General features: G+C 44.1%; 1 protein-coding gene across 1 annotated transcript; it reads right to left on the bottom strand.

Annotated features, from left to right (window-relative positions):
- Window positions 1–2,483: 2,483 nt before the first annotated feature.
- Window positions 2,484–14,378, bottom strand: ttbk2b (tau tubulin kinase 2b). The gene is made up of 15 exons (XM_049591032.1): window positions 14,132–14,378; window positions 13,290–13,412; window positions 13,038–13,185; window positions 12,355–12,428; window positions 12,117–12,257; window positions 11,909–12,013; window positions 10,258–10,323; window positions 10,060–10,152; window positions 9,843–9,968; window positions 9,594–9,751; window positions 9,165–9,354; window positions 8,610–8,824; window positions 8,050–8,506; window positions 6,052–6,752; window positions 2,484–3,882 (listed from the first exon to the last, which is right to left on the bottom strand). Exons 2-15 carry the CDS (start codon window positions 13,356–13,358, stop codon window positions 3,534–3,536), a joined length of 2,892 nt encoding a protein of 963 aa, XP_049446989.1. The 5' UTR covers window positions 13,359–13,412; window positions 14,132–14,378; the 3' UTR covers window positions 2,484–3,533.
- Between the last annotated feature and the right edge of the window lie 861 nt (window positions 14,379–15,239).

The raw sequence follows: 15,239 nt of genomic DNA, 5'->3' as shown, positions 1-15,239 counted from the left end.
CTTCATATTTAATGCACCCCCTCTCTTATGTACGTACATAGACACTGAGAAACCTGAGGGATGTATGTAGCAAGAAAGCCCAAAGAACGATAAATCTTGCACTTATTTAACAGAGTTTAGCGCTTATCTCTGAGATCTAATCGGTTTATGTCCACATGTCCTTTAACCTCCTGTCAGTTACTGCTGTTAAACTTTAAACAGTGAGCACAACAGATGGAGGAGCCTTCATTTCCCTGTCGTCATCTGGTGACCCCCTCTTTTCAGTCACCAGCTCATCAGCAGTCTCTCTTGTGCTTACAGAGAAGTCTGTCTGGGAAAACAGCTGCTGTGACAGAATCTGACAGGCGATTGTTGTCAGGGGACATTTTGCAGTCTGAGCTGGTGTGACTTGAGTTTAACTTGAGAAAAAAAAAACACTGCTTAATCATTTGAGTGTGTTTGCTCAAGGTTTATCAGTCTGCCTTGACTGCCCTTTCTTCAGTTATCTGATCACTGAAAGTGCAGCTAAGCTCAGGACTACTTTTTTCACAGAAACTTGCTCTAAAAATATAATCCACCCACAGTGATCACCTGAGAATTACCCAGAGTAACAGGGGCACTGCTGCTGTTTTCCATTGCTGTAAATACCACAAAACAATTTGCATTCAACTGTATCAAGGTGGCAGGAAAAATTTCAAGGGATGCCCCCTGAAAGTCAGAGATTTGAATCATCAGTTGGAGATCAAACAGTCGACTGAGCACTCTTGACTTTCACGATACTCCTTGGTAGAGTCAGCTGCAGACAAGATGCAGCTGCACAGAGGAGGAAAAACCTTCCAACGAAAGGCTCCGAGTAAACATTATCCTCTCTCCTCTGCTCATAAGTGTTGAGTTTACAGCTCGAAGCAAGTTGCCATGACACAGTCTCTGGTTTTTGTTTGATAACTAGCATTGGAAAAAAATTTTGTTGCTGATTTCTGATTGGTCATTAGCACCATTAGTTTGTTTACTGTATTACATGAACGCCATTGTCACTCTGAACCATTCAAACTTTAAAACTTTATATGGAAAAAACCCCCACTGATCATTGAGTATTCGCATTGAACAACCAAATCTGATTCAACTGACATAATTCTGAGTCAGGTACAACCCTAGAAATATTTCAGGCAAATAAAACCAAAACTATCTGCACACTGCTGGGAGCTAATAAAGAACTAATGGGTAAATTTAGGTGAAGTGGCCCTTTAATGACATCAAAAAATGCAGCAGGTGCAATGATGGGACTGAAGAACAGGTTCCAAATTGCACAATCCATTGGAACAGTATGCCTCTGATGTTATCGATTCCTTTTATCAATGCCAGCATGTTTTTCTGACAGTTGTTCATTGCAAAACAATGACAAAGTCATGCGTATGCGCTACTGGAAACTTCCAACAAGGAGTCATGTCAGAGAGGAAGAAACCAGCAATATACTGGTATATCTTTCTATGCAACATGGACTTAAATTCTAGAAATCACATGTATGTGACACTCTATGCATGAGTGCAACTGCTGCACAGAGAGACAATAAAACATTTTCAGTTAAAACCTATGTAGGCCAAAAAAATTGATCAGGAAGAGAAGCTGACCTATAAACAGAATCGATAATGACATTGGTATCAGTAAAATCTTATCAATTCCCATTCCCTCAGTAGATCCTGCCAGAAGTAACATTTTGAGAACTGGCATTTAGTGAAATCACTTACTGTAATACACACTCACCGGCCACTTTGTTAGGTACACTTGTTCAACTGCTTGTCAACACAATTAGCCAATCAGCCAATTGCATGGCAGCAACTCAATGCAGTTAGGGATGTAGACATGGTCAAGACGACCTGCTGAAGTTCAAACTGAGCATCAGAATGGGGAAGAAAGGTGATTTAAGTTTTTTAGAAACTGCTGATCTACTGGGATTTTCACACACAACCATCTCTAGGGTTTACAGAGGTTGGTCTGAAAAGAGTAAATACCCAGTGACCTTTTTGATGCCAGAGGTCAGAGGAGAATGGCAAGACTGGTTCGAGATGATAGAAAGGCAACAGTGACTCAAATAACCACCTGTTACAACCAAGGTCTGCAGAAGACCATCTCTGAACCAACAACACGTCCAACCTTGAAGCAGATGGGCTACAGCAGCAGATCCAGGATCCATCCTGCCTTGTATCAACGGCTCAGGCTGGTGGTGGTGGTGGTGTAATGTGTGGGGGATATTTTCTTGGCACACTTTGGGCCCCTTAGTACCAACTGAGCATGGTTCAAACACCACAGCGTACCTGAGTATTGTTGCTGACCGTGTCCATCCCTTTATGACCACAGTGTACCCATCTTCTGATGGCTACTTCCAGCAGGATAACACACCATGTCACAAAGCTCAAATCATCTCAAACTGGTTTCTTGAACATGACAATGAGTTCACTGTACTCCAATGGCCTCCACAGTCACCAGATCTCAATCCAATAGAGCACCTTTGGCATGTGGTGGAACGGGAGATTCACATCATGGATGTGCAGCCGACAAATCTGCAGCAACTGTGTGATGCTATCATGTCAACATGGACCAAAATCTCTGAGGAATGTTTCCAGCACCTTATTGAATCTATGAGATCCAATTTTAAATTGTGATAAAAATAAAATGCGACAACAGTCAGACGTGATGAACAGGTTTCATTTTTATCAGTTTTCTTCCTTTTTCCATCTACTGGATGTATGAAATAAAACTGCACATCGCTGCTGGTCTACATTATGATGTACTTTGATCAGAAGCAGTTCAATAAAAATACAGATGTCGCAGCAGATTGTACAAATGAATAAAAATAAACCAAAAAACCATTTGCAATGATACTCATGCACTTCTACAATACTTAAGTATGAGTGCACTTACATGTACATTCTAATATGTGGATGCCTTTTTTTCGCATGACAAATATTTCTAGCAAAGTAAAAGCACACTACCACACTGTGATATGCCAAATGAGCAATTCATTGTCACATACGATAATTAATCTAGCTGGTTTACAGGAGTGAGGTCAATACGGGCTGCATGCCCTGGTTCTGTACATGAATACCGATGTTGGTATACTGCGCGTGGTGTTAATTACTATTAGTGTTCTTAACATGAGTACATGGTTTCTATTAGTGTTTGCTATTTTCCTCATGGTACATATCTACAATTAGCGTCATTTTTACATCCCTCGAGTATTAAACATTATCTTTTTGGTCTGGTTTTAGGCCTACATGGAGAGTTAGGAGTGAGATGAGAGGTAAGAGTTGGCAATCTCAAGGTTTCCTCAGCCTTTTATGTTTCAACTGCAGGTATCAAGCCACATCGTCAAGTATTTTTGAGAGACACATCCAACGATGAATAAATAAATAAATACATTTTATACATTTTACATTACATACAGTACATTCCCTTGAGTAAATACCGTATTTACACATGCTATCAGCGACTGGATGGGGAACAGCCTCTCGCTACAGTTGCACCATCTGGATCAGTCACGTGTGCTTCAAATACAGTCATCGGTTCACTTTGCCGGAGCCTTTACCTTCGTGGATCAGACCCCTGCCCCTGCTGGAGCTCTGGCCCCACTGAGCCGGCCCTACGGACCTGTCGTGTGGGTGCCGCGGAGGAGGGGAGCTGGAGAAGCTCGACGGAGAGCGGCTGCGTCCCTGCAGTGCCCCGCCCTCTCGGAGCTCCTGCCGTGAGGGGGAGGAGCTTAGCGAGCGCTGCAGGGAGGAGGAGGAGCTGCGAGGGCGAGGAGGGGGGCTAAAGAGCATCCCGCTACGGTCCTGCATCAGCTGAGTCAGACTGGCGAGGAAGTCTGCATCACTAGTGCTGCTGGCACGCACTCTCAACCGCCGACGTCTGGAGAAAAGAAGATGGTACAGTTACGATGGCTGCTGTATGATGATTCCTCAAATCCTTCTGTGAGGAGAAGTATAATCCTTAAAAATTTCATGAAATCAAAGCACATTTTTGATATTTATTGTCAGCACTATTTCATCTTGCATTGCATCTGTAAGTAGCTACTGTAGTTTTCATTATTAGTGGTGGAGTCCACCATTCCTGTGCTAGATTTAAATTTGCCGATCCATGCACAAGACATCACCTTCCTTAAAAGCCATACTAAGCTACTGCTGACAGAGTTCCCACCTCAAAACTGTGACATGCAATACCACAACCATCCTGCCACTTGCACATATGACCAATTAGTGCCGCAATCCATCCTGACCTATTGAGATAAGATCTGAAGCCCGACACCAAACTACAAATTTAATACTAACCACACGCTGTTCAAATAATTTGGTTAGACAGCATGAATAAAAGTGATCATTTTTGGACATTTCATACATGTGAAACTAAGATCATATATTTTAAAATAATAGTTCTTCGTTTTACCCAGAACCAAACTAAGACATAAAGTTAAGACAAAATACCACTTGTGGGTACCTAGGGTGTTTTCACACTTGGTCCTTTTCAGCCCTCCAAGCAGACTCAGAGCGGTGACTCAGCAGTTTTTTGTGCACACGTGAACACAGAACAGAAAACTCAGACTCCTCTGAAGTGAACCGAACTCAGACTATCTCGGGAGGTCTGAGTTTGGTTCGCTTCAAGTCCATGGTGCGGTTCACTTAACCTGTGCACTGTGACTGTCACTTTGCTCTTTGCCATTGTATTTAGCTCTCTAGATCACATGCTATTACACTGGGAGGCCTAAAAAAAACAACAAAGCCATGTCAGCCTGTAATCTCCAGATGTGGGCTGTAGAATACATGATACAGCAATAGTCTACAACACACAGAAACACTAAAGTTTCACTCCAATTTTAAGTTCATCTGAAAATGAGGAGCTTCATAACCGCACTGCAGTGTCATGTCAACGTAAAAACAAAACTATGTCAATATATATATTATTTATAGGCTATAATGTGAACAGAGAGAGGACTGAGGCCCCATCAGAGCTGAAGTTGACCAGAGAGAGAACTGAGAACTGGCACTAACAATGTTAACACAAAAAAAACTGAGTCCCTTTTCTGTTGGTCCACTTTTTGGTGCACTTTAAGAGGACTGAGTTCAGTCCATTTAAAAAGGACTATATGTGAAAACACCCCTTGTGCAAACCCAGGATTTCCTCCTGCTGCTAATTCACATTAAAAGCATTCATCTGGCAAAACACGTGGAGGCTTGTATTGTGAAGCATCAGTGTGACAGTAATCACTCGTCAAAACTGCATCTACAAACCAAGGCAACAGTAATTTTCTGCATTTTTTTGACATCAGTTTTGAATATTGCCGAGAGAAACAGAAGATGATGGAGCAGCCGCAGTGAGCTGTTTGACAAGTTTAAGGCGACAGGCTGCACATCTCCAACTCTTCACCAAGGTGAACCTATTGCCAAAAAAAAGACATAAATAATTTAGGACCAGGCACTTAAGATGGTTTAAAAATATAAAAGGCCTTTATTTCAGCAGGCTATAAACATTAAAAATACACCAACATGTATCGCCTTACTCCTTCCTCAGGATGTAGTAAACACACAGTGTTTGTTCCTGTTTGTCACGACACCCTGAGGAAGGAGCAAGGCGATACACGGTGGTGTATTTTTAATGTTTATAGCCTGTTGAAATAAAGGCCTGTTATATATTTTCAAACCAGCTTGAGTGCCTGGATTATTTTGGCCTTTTTGGGCAATAAATTCTCTTTTTTTGAAGCATTCCCTTCCAGGAGCACCGCTGGTTTGAGGGACACCAGCAGCACTCCTGCTACCTTTTCCTTCCTCTCTAAGGCTGTAACTCTGGTGCCCTGTTGCTGTATGAAAAGCTATTTATTCGCAATGTGTGTAGCTTTAAATCAGACTGAAGTTACTCGAGCCATGACGGAAAATGCTGTTGTATTAAACCGCACTACCACAAGTAACCACAGGTGTCGCCAAATCAACCAGCACTGACATCTGAAGGATTATCTTCAAATATTTACCATGTAACATAGATTCAATTTAATGTAGATCATTTAATAACACCTTCACAGCGTCATACCTGTTGTCCACACACGGGCGGATGGGTGGTTTCCCAGGAGGTGGTCGAGGCAGGAACCTGCTTGTGAGTTGCTCGGGTACGAAGGTGGCGCTCACAGGACGTGGGATCTTACTTTTACTACCTGATGAGGAGGACAGAGAGAGGGGGTCTTCTCCTGCACAGTCGGACCTGGAGCCTCGCTCTGAGAGGAGCCTGTCCCTCGGCAGAGCACAAGGCAGGTTGTCACAGGACAGAGATGGAGAGGGTGAGTGGGTGGGGGAGCCAGGGACCGGACTGCTCCAGCGATGACGCCTCTCCATGTTGAGGTCCTTGCTTGGAGAGTCCAGGGGGTTGCTGGGGTCTCGCACTGGGATTCGACTGTATCTCGGGGACGAGGGAGAGTCTCTTCTCCTGAGCAGAGCTGGGGGCGGGGAGGAGGAGACGGTGACGGTGCTCTCCATAGCACCTCCTGCTGTGTCGGCTTGAGGCTGCTGATTGGGCTCTGAGGAGCGATCAGGCAGACCGGAGTCGCTCTCTGGGTCTCTGTCATTTGTCAGGTGAGCAGTGGGGCCTTTGGCTGAGCTTGGGACAGGAGCTAACTCCAACCTTCCTCCATCTTTTAAGATTTCCTCTGGGAGTTCTTCAGATTCACCAGATGGTGCCTCCAGTGGTATTGCATCACTCCTCTCCTGAACAGGGGACTGTAGCGCACAGCTGGAGGACTGAGATGAGTTGAATGATTGTTAAAAAGTTTAGACACAAAATATCTAAATGACTTGAAAATTCCATCCTTTTGTTTTTGTTGAAAATCACATAAATTCACAACAGCATGTCTAAATATTTAAATAAAATACATGAGTCCTAAGTATATCTACGTCACAGGGGTGCTCCAAATCATCTAGGGCATCTAGGTTTCCATGGTAACTGAGCACAAATTTAAGAAACACTGTGTAGAGCTTTGATTCTCTGCCCACTGGGTTTGGGCTAGGCCAGGCTGTAATTTCTCAAATCCCCTCGGGCTTGAATCGATTTGGGTTCACGCCAGTTTCCAAATTTTTTTTTATTTTTTATTTTTGGCTCTGCTTCCCCAACAGTAAGAGAGATGGGCATAACATGCAGCAAAGAGTGGTGAGCATGATGTGTGTGCGCTGCATCGCCATGGATCACAGTGCGCACTAGTGATGCACAGGTCAGGCTTATTATAAAACCCAAACTCACAAACTGTTTCCGGTAATAGCCATCGCTGATAACAACCAACTTGCTGTTGGCTATACTGTATGTCATTTCCAGTAAATATCCAAATATAAAACATGTTTTCTGTTTAAAAAGTACAAACGTAGGAAGACAGCAAGTACTCATCCAAAGAGAAGGAGAGAGGGGAAAAGACGGTGAAAGGTGGACTATTGCACAATATTTCTATACATTAGTAACAACTTACTCAGAACGCTGCTTTGTCACTTAATAACCTGCCCACCTGAAGCCTCTGATATTTTACCCATGAGTCAACCCATGTATCACTAGTGTGTGCTCAAAGATGCAGACGAAACAAGAGGGACACCTGGTTCTCCAAACCAGTCATTTCAAGACGATGACAGACTTTGGCTCGTAATAAACGATTTACTATTCAAAAATTACAATGGAAATCAGGCTTGGGCAAACTGCTGCCGTAGTTCTGGCTCAGGCTCTGCTTTGACATAAATTATGCAGGTTCATGTAGGTTTAGGCCCAATCAAAGCTCTTACACTGTGCTTGTGCTGCGTTCATGCTATGTCAGCAGAATGGGAAGAACAGGGAAAAACACTCCTTCATCCTACTTGGTGTACACGCATTATTCCAAGGTGGTTAGCCCAAGTGTTAACTTTGTAGTCGCACCAGTTTAACAGCCTAAATTACATATTTGTAGCAGTTCCTTTCCACATAAAATGGTCAAAAGCTCTTAAACAAGCAGGTAAGCTTGAGTTGGGACTGTTTTGTTTCACAATTCATTTCATACAAGACTGAATGCTTGATCATCCCTACCTGGTCCATCTGGGCTCTTCCTATCATGACAGAGGGCATTTGTCCCAGCATCCCCGGCAGCCTCCTGTGGCCCAGCAACCACGTGCCGGGCATGGACATCTGCGACAGGACAGGACTGCTCGGCACCGCTGTGGCCTGGCCATCCTGCGGATCGGACGACTGGTTCTCAGCCTCAGCTGGCGTCCCTGTCTTGTCCTCGTGCAGGGCCTCACCAGGAGGCTTGGTGGCTCCAGAGCCGCTGCCTTGCTCTAGCTCCAGCATCACCCACTCCTGAGAGTCTCCCTCTTGGGGCACGGGACTGAGGTTCACGGCTACAAAGCCGCTGCTCGCTGCGCCCTCCTCTTGGTCTGGCGTCGCTGTGCCGGAGTGTTCCTCATTGCAGGAAGGCGTCCCCTGCCCCCTCTCGGGAATAGATTTCTCCCTGACTTGAGAAAGGACAGGATGCTGTTTGCCCAGGCTGAAACAAGATATCGTAAGTGTGGTGAGTTTCTGTCCACTTCCTAAAAACGATTTTTGTAAGCACTCACAATAACGTAATTTGACTTGTACTGAGTACTTACTAGGCCTCGAGGAAGCGTTCAATGGTGGGCTTGGGTTCAGGTGCAAGTCTCTTTTCAAATGCCAAGCTCTGACTGTGTCTCATCCTCCGGAGCAGCGGTGCAGCCCGCTCCAAGAACATGGTCTCTGATCGCACCCGTCTAGGAGAGCTCTGCATGGAGCCGGTGTTGGGGCTCTGGTTCCCCTGGTTCTGACTGTGTTCATCCTCACTCACCACCTGAAAAGAAGGAGCGACAAGGCGGCTCAAAAATGGAGATATTGCATTTGTATCCCCAGAGAGACGCTGCAGCAAGACATCCATTTCTTTCATTTTCTTCAGTAAGTAGTGGGTTTCTATTCAAGCCCAGGAGGAGTAGATGAAGTAAGTGGTTAGTGGGGTCTTATTCATTATCATATCTTTAGGCAAAGTCAATGGAGTCTTGAGGAGAGATGTGTGCATGACATTTACTGCACTGCAGCTAAACCAAGCATCTCAATGCACAGGAAGAGATTACATAAGATTTATATGTCAGCTGTAGGTAAAAACATTCATTAACAGTAAACCACGTTGCCCTGACCTTCCTGATCATCGGTTGGGCGTGTTTATGGTTTCGGTTGCGGTCCATCTCTTCCCATACGTCTCCACCAGGGGTGGTCGGCGTGGGTATGGGGGGGCAGTTGTCGGCGTCGCTGAGGCGCTCCCCTTGCAGGACATCCTCAGTGTTCTCCCTCTGCAGCTCGCCTGGCAGCACTGAAGCATTGGCCATGCTGTGGAGGAGAGGAGAAGGTCACCCTGCAGCTCATTTCCACAGCACAATTTAGAGCAGCGATTTCTGAGGGATCTCTGACTGTGCACATTTCGGGGCTAAATAAAGCTGCAGCCATATATTTTAACACATATCCGACAGAGTGTGAAAGGAGTTTGAACAGCACGGATGAAACTGCAACGGCGAGAACCACTGACTACAATAACTGGCTGTGTGTCAATAGCTTTTAAAGCTAAGTACCCCAAGTACGCCGGTGTGAGGCGAGTGAGCTGCTGAGCAGTGGTTGCGGTGGCAGTGATAGTCAGCATATCCTCCGAATCACATTTCTCCCAGTCATAAGGGTCGTTCTCCAGCACGTTGTGGCTCTTCATCGCATTCTCAAACACTGACATCAGGAGCTGTCACACAGGAAACAACAGGCATCAGCATGTGACAGCTGGAGGGAAACAAACAGAGTGTGCAAAACAGGCCAAACAAGAGACGGCTAACCTGATAGTCTGGCTTAGTGAAGTAGTCCAAGGTCAAGATGTGATCGAGGAAGGTACTAAACTCTGAGGGAAGGTGCTTAAGCATGAGTCTATGGTCATACGTCTCTTTTAGGTTTCCTACTTGTTCCTGAGAACAGAGAGGGGAAAAATAAAAGTCAGACTGGACACACAGGCTGCAAATTACAAATCTATGCTGACTAATATATCGAGGCACATACTTTGTCTTTGATTTTCCTCCAAGGCAGCTGACCAACTATGAATTCAACCAGCATATAGAAGAGGGACCACAGGTCATCATGACGGCCCATTTCCTGAAGATAAAGATAGACAAATGTGAGCAATTTCAACGGTAAATAAAATATAAATTACCAAAGAAATAGACTGAATAGCAGAATGTGTTTGTGGTCCCTGCTCACCTTGTTCTTATGAGCATTGATTGAAGCGTATCGCACAGTTCCTCTGAAGCCTGCAACAGGCCGAGGCTGAAGGAGAATAAAGATATCATTTAATAAAGAAATACAAATGGAAACACAAATAACACAATGTTTGTCCTTTACAACAAGTTTATAGGTCTTAAATCACTCTGAGGTATCTATAAATACAGTGTTAAAGAAGCTGGGATTACTGTTTTAGCCGTTTGAATCTTTTAGGGATGGTCACACACAGATGTCACATGAGGGTCTTTGAGGTCACACAGTGGTCATGTGAATTTGGTGTAAAATGTGTATCAGTGTACCTTTAATTCAGTGTTTCTAGATGTCCTATCACATAGATGACGCTCCAGTGCTACAGGAGTAACTTTTTTCATACAGTATCTGATTTTAATTCCTTTTGGATCCATTCTGTTTCTTGACACCACTGACTACGCTTTCAAACAGCTTCTCAAAGGCAGGGCTCAACAATAAGGATTACCCAATTGCCCAGGTCTGCTCTCTGTATCGTGCACGGCGGAGTTCCGCCACACACACAGGTGAGCACGCTAGAGCGGCTTGGGCCGCATTTTCCTGACCAAACCTGACCCCGAGCCCGGTGCAGTTTGTCAGCTGACAAAGTTATTGAAATGGACAGTGTGTAAATAACCATCAGTCTGCTGTTACGCACAGACAGACACGCTGCTTGCAGAGCAGCGTAGCACGGCACTCATGCTGAGCTTGTGTTGCGTTCAGGCGTTGTCACGTAAATAACTTCCAGCACTTAAATAGGTCATAGCACAAAACGGCAGCATGTCAAGTGACTTTTTACTTTTATTATATTCAATACAATTGTATGTTCCTTAATCTTGAGACACCTCATATGTAAGCTAGACAGACATTTCACCTGCTCATTACTGTGCACACATGTACTGTATGTACTTAGTCCTAAAGAGCCCTTCTGGTGCCAGTAGATACATAGAAACATCCCAGCAGGCTGTGCTTTGCAAGCATACAAAAAAGTTTCACGCATGTGAAAATTATTTTTCATGCGTGTGTTTCACCTCCGCTGCTACAACTCCATCCTAGAGGAAACACTGCTGTGTGCGTTTTGTGCAACAGGTGGATGTGGTAGTCTACTGGTAGAGTAGAGAGAGCTAAGTAGCGTTGAAGTAGAGTAGAGCAGGGCAGAGAGATGGAAGCAAAATATATTAAACCCGGTGTTAATATAGCAGAACTGGAGAGAGGGGTGAAAAATAAATAGAGGTGGGCATGGCTCAAGTAGGGTGCAAAATTATAGACAGAGAACGATTGACAAATTTTTCACTTTAAGCCCTGACACTGTCATTTTTGCGTAGGAATTAAGCTACAATACATGACATACGTTGTTTTAATTAATAAATACAGTGTGAATAAAGATTACATAACATAAAAATAACTGCAGTCTTTGTTATTTGATAGCTGCTTAAATTAAACAATTTTTATAGGGCAAGTAAAAACTGACTTTGGGCAAGTAGATCTCTGACCAAATTGCCCGACCGGGCAAGTGAAAAAAAAAACCTTAGCGTTGAACCCTGTCAAAGGACATGTAACTTGTGAGATCTTTGATTAAAAAAGCCAAAACACTGCTTTAAGGAAGCTGAAACAGAGTACTTACTGGACGGACTTCCTGGCTAGAGTTGGTAAACTGCCGGGCCAAGCCAAAATCAAGCATATAGCAGCATCTGCAGGTACTGGCTAGCCTTCCCATCGCAAAGTTAGACTGCAATTTTAACAAAACAGATAAACACAAGCAAGTTAAACTGTAAACTGACCGTCATGCAAATATACATTCACACACCATCGACGGTTTCAGGCAGACTTACGGGTTTAATGTCACGGTGCAGGAAGCCTACAGAGTGGATGCTTTCGATGGCTTCTAAAATCTGCTTGCCAAGTCGCAGAGTTGTAGAGACGGAGAAGGTGCCGCGGCTCATGGTTCTGCGCAAATCTGCAAGATTCCTCCCCTTCAGACAAAAAATCAGTGTGATGATGCAGACTAATTTGGTGTAAACGGCAAACAAAATACTTCACCAACACTGACTGGTAACAAACAAATCCTACCTGGAGTTCCATCACCACGTAGTTGAAACGATCATTGCGGCCACAGCCCACAAAGCGACACACGTGGTCTTTGCCTGTCGATGAAATATATATAATAGATAAATCCATATGGACAGGTAGAGTGCTTAATACCTGCTGGCTTTGCCTTTCATAAGACACAAAATCTGCCTTCCCCGTATGTTTTAATTTCTCAGCCTTTATATTTACTGATATTGTTCCAGGTACAAATGTAATAATGTTGCAGCCGCTAATTGTGTGATATATAAAAATCACTGCTGGAATATTTCAGCATAAATTAGGACACGGAGTACATAGAGATATCATAAGCACCTCCTTAATTCACTGAATAGTTTAACAGGCTCTGTAGTGTGATTACTGTGATGCAGCAGGGTTTCTGACTTTGCTTTGTGGCGACTGAAGAAGAGACTACTGCAGCTTATGCCATAAAAATCTATCCAGTGCTTTTAAATAAAACATTAACCTTTACTGACAAATAGCAGAGGAGTTCTGCACAGTAAACACCATGTTTTTAATAAGTTTGGCTGTTGCTAGGCCATCATCTACTGACTGATTTGTCAAACTACATCATGATATCGGGGGTTACCGCCTTTGCTAGATGAATTCTTAACTGTCTGGAAAATTTAAGTTACACTGTCACTGGCAGAGGGACTGTTAACACTCACCCTGAAGCTTCTTCAGCACAGCCACCTCCATCTTCAGCACCTGTTTGGGTTGTTGAGCAGACTCCACCTTTAAGGCAACGGTGGCCTGACTCAGCTGATCCAAAACCTCGTAGATCTCCCCAAACCCGCCTCCACCTATCTTCCTCGTCTGTAAAAAAAATAAATAAAATAAAATTCAACACATACGTCAACACATGTATGACTGTGGAGGAATTCATTTTCATTTGAACATGATTTTGTGACTTCTCTCACCACTTTCCATCGGTCTCTGACCACGTCTGCCACTGACAGGATGTCTGTGTGCTCTCCAGCCCCACTCATCCTGAGTGCTCTCAGCTACAGCCTGCACCTGGCATCAGTGACGCAAGCTCCTCACTGAAAAGAGGGAACCGATTTTGAAATTCAGATCCTTTTTATTCCTCTTTGAATCACTGCATGCTGCTGAGCATGCAAAAGATTAGGACTTAAAATAGCAATTAGTTTCATTATGATTAACATCCTGACTATTCTCCTGATTAATCGAGTCATTGTTCAGTCATTGAAATGTCAGAAAGTAGTTGATGTCTTCAGATGTTTCAACTAATACTGATTTATATTAAAGTCAAAGGCAGAGATTGTTAGGCATTTCTGTTTTAACAATAACTGAGCCAATGCATCAGTTATTTCAGAAGTTGCTAGTTATTTTTCAATCATCGCCTAATCGATTACTTGATTAATCGTTTCAGCCTCACAAAGCACTGAGAGAGAAAACATAGCATGTTACAGTGCCTGACAGAAACATGTAGAAGTACCATTTAAAGGGCTACAAAGGTTAGCTACACCTCAGGTTTTACATGCTCACACGAGATGCTAACCAGTGCTAGATAACCACGAACAGCTAACACTGATTGACTCTGTGACACAACACAACCAGGACTAGCGACACATGTCATAAACGGACACAATCCGCTCGTTTGAGAGGATTAGCCGTTAGGAAACTAATCTAGCTGTGTGACGGCGCTCAATGCGGCGGCTCCGGTGGTCCTGCAAACAAGCTAACTAGCATGTTTACTGAGGATAACCGTTAGGTAGCAAACCTCTCGTGAGCCCCTTACCTCGCTTCGTTGCACCATTCATCGCGAACCCGGTTAAAACCCAAACAGTCGCCATGTTGCCAGTCTGCCGTTGGTTAGCCAGGTCATTCCGAGCAGCTGTTTATTTTAGAAATGGGATAATGGTGATGGACCATAGCTGACGTTAGCTTGGTGTTAGCCAGCTAGCCTGCTAATGGATGGGGAGTGATGCCCCTGTGCTGTGCCTCGCAACGGCTGTGGTGACGTCACAGCGGTAGTCTCTCCTGATTGATCCGCAAACTCCTGCATCCCCTCAGACACACAGCACAGCTGCACAGCACATAACTTGCATAACATCAGGTACAGACAAGCTGCATGGGGTCCAAACAGCGCACTGTACACGGGAAGCAGCACTGCGTTACCTGTATTGTTAGGTCATCATTCAAAGTGATCACTTGTGATCACTACTGTCGAGATTTGCACCATCAGAGGAGCAGGGGCGTTGCAGGGAATTCTGGTGCTCTGGATAAAATATTGATAAGCCCTCAACCCACCACCACCACCGCCCAACCACACACATCTCCTTCTGTCACATACACTACTACTTTGTTTTTTTGCTCAAGAAAGTTGAAAGTTAAAGTCATACAAAAGTAGTAGATCCTAAATAAATATTTTTAAGATTTTTTGGGGGCTTTTGCCTTTATTTGATAGGGTAGATACAGCATGAAAGGGGGAAACAGAAGGGGGCTGACATACAGCAAAGAGCCGTGGGTTGCAGTTGAACCCCCGGTAGCTGCGGCAAGGACACAGCACCCATATATGGGGTGCCCGCTCCACCAGGTGAGCCAATGCACATCCCTTCATGGTAACAATTTAAAAAAAGAAAATGTCTTACAGTTATTTAGGATGAACATCATGGTGCATTTTCACAGCCAACATTGGCGTAAACTAAAACAACTCACGTGTGAAGGCCCTAAATGGCTTGACTCAGTTACAAACCTGTTAATAAACCTTGGGTAACGTTAGCCGTGTGAATTTAACAGTCATCCCTGTCACTGTGTGTGTGACTCTGACCCAGGTGCAGCAGTAGTGTCATGATGACCAGAGAAAGAGAGTAGGGCAAAGAGAGGATGAGTGGATCAATACGCTG

This window comes from Epinephelus fuscoguttatus, linkage group LG11 (assembly GCF_011397635.1).
Source record: "Epinephelus fuscoguttatus linkage group LG11, E.fuscoguttatus.final_Chr_v1".
In the NCBI taxonomy this organism is placed as follows: Eukaryota; Metazoa; Chordata; class Actinopteri; order Perciformes; family Serranidae; genus Epinephelus; species Epinephelus fuscoguttatus.
Note: the sequence above shows the minus strand (reverse complement) of the source record. Positions and strands in the feature narration are given on the sequence as shown.

What these genes read in the sequence shown, in the direction of transcription:
- ttbk2b (XM_049591032.1), bottom strand. Translation starts at nt 13,358, where the DNA reads ATGAGTGGGGCTGGAGAGCACACAGACATCCTGTCAGTGGCAGACGTG. An exon ending in TGTGCTGAAGAAGCTTCAGG is followed by an intron (nt 12,429 to 13,037) that starts GTGAGTGTTAAC and finishes TTTCATCGACAG; the next exon opens with GCAAAGACCACGTGTGTCGC. An exon ending in GAACGCTTCCTCGAGGCCTA is followed by an intron (nt 8,507 to 8,609) that starts GTAAGTACTCAG and finishes ATCTTGTTTCAG; the next exon opens with CCTGGGCAAACAGCATCCTG.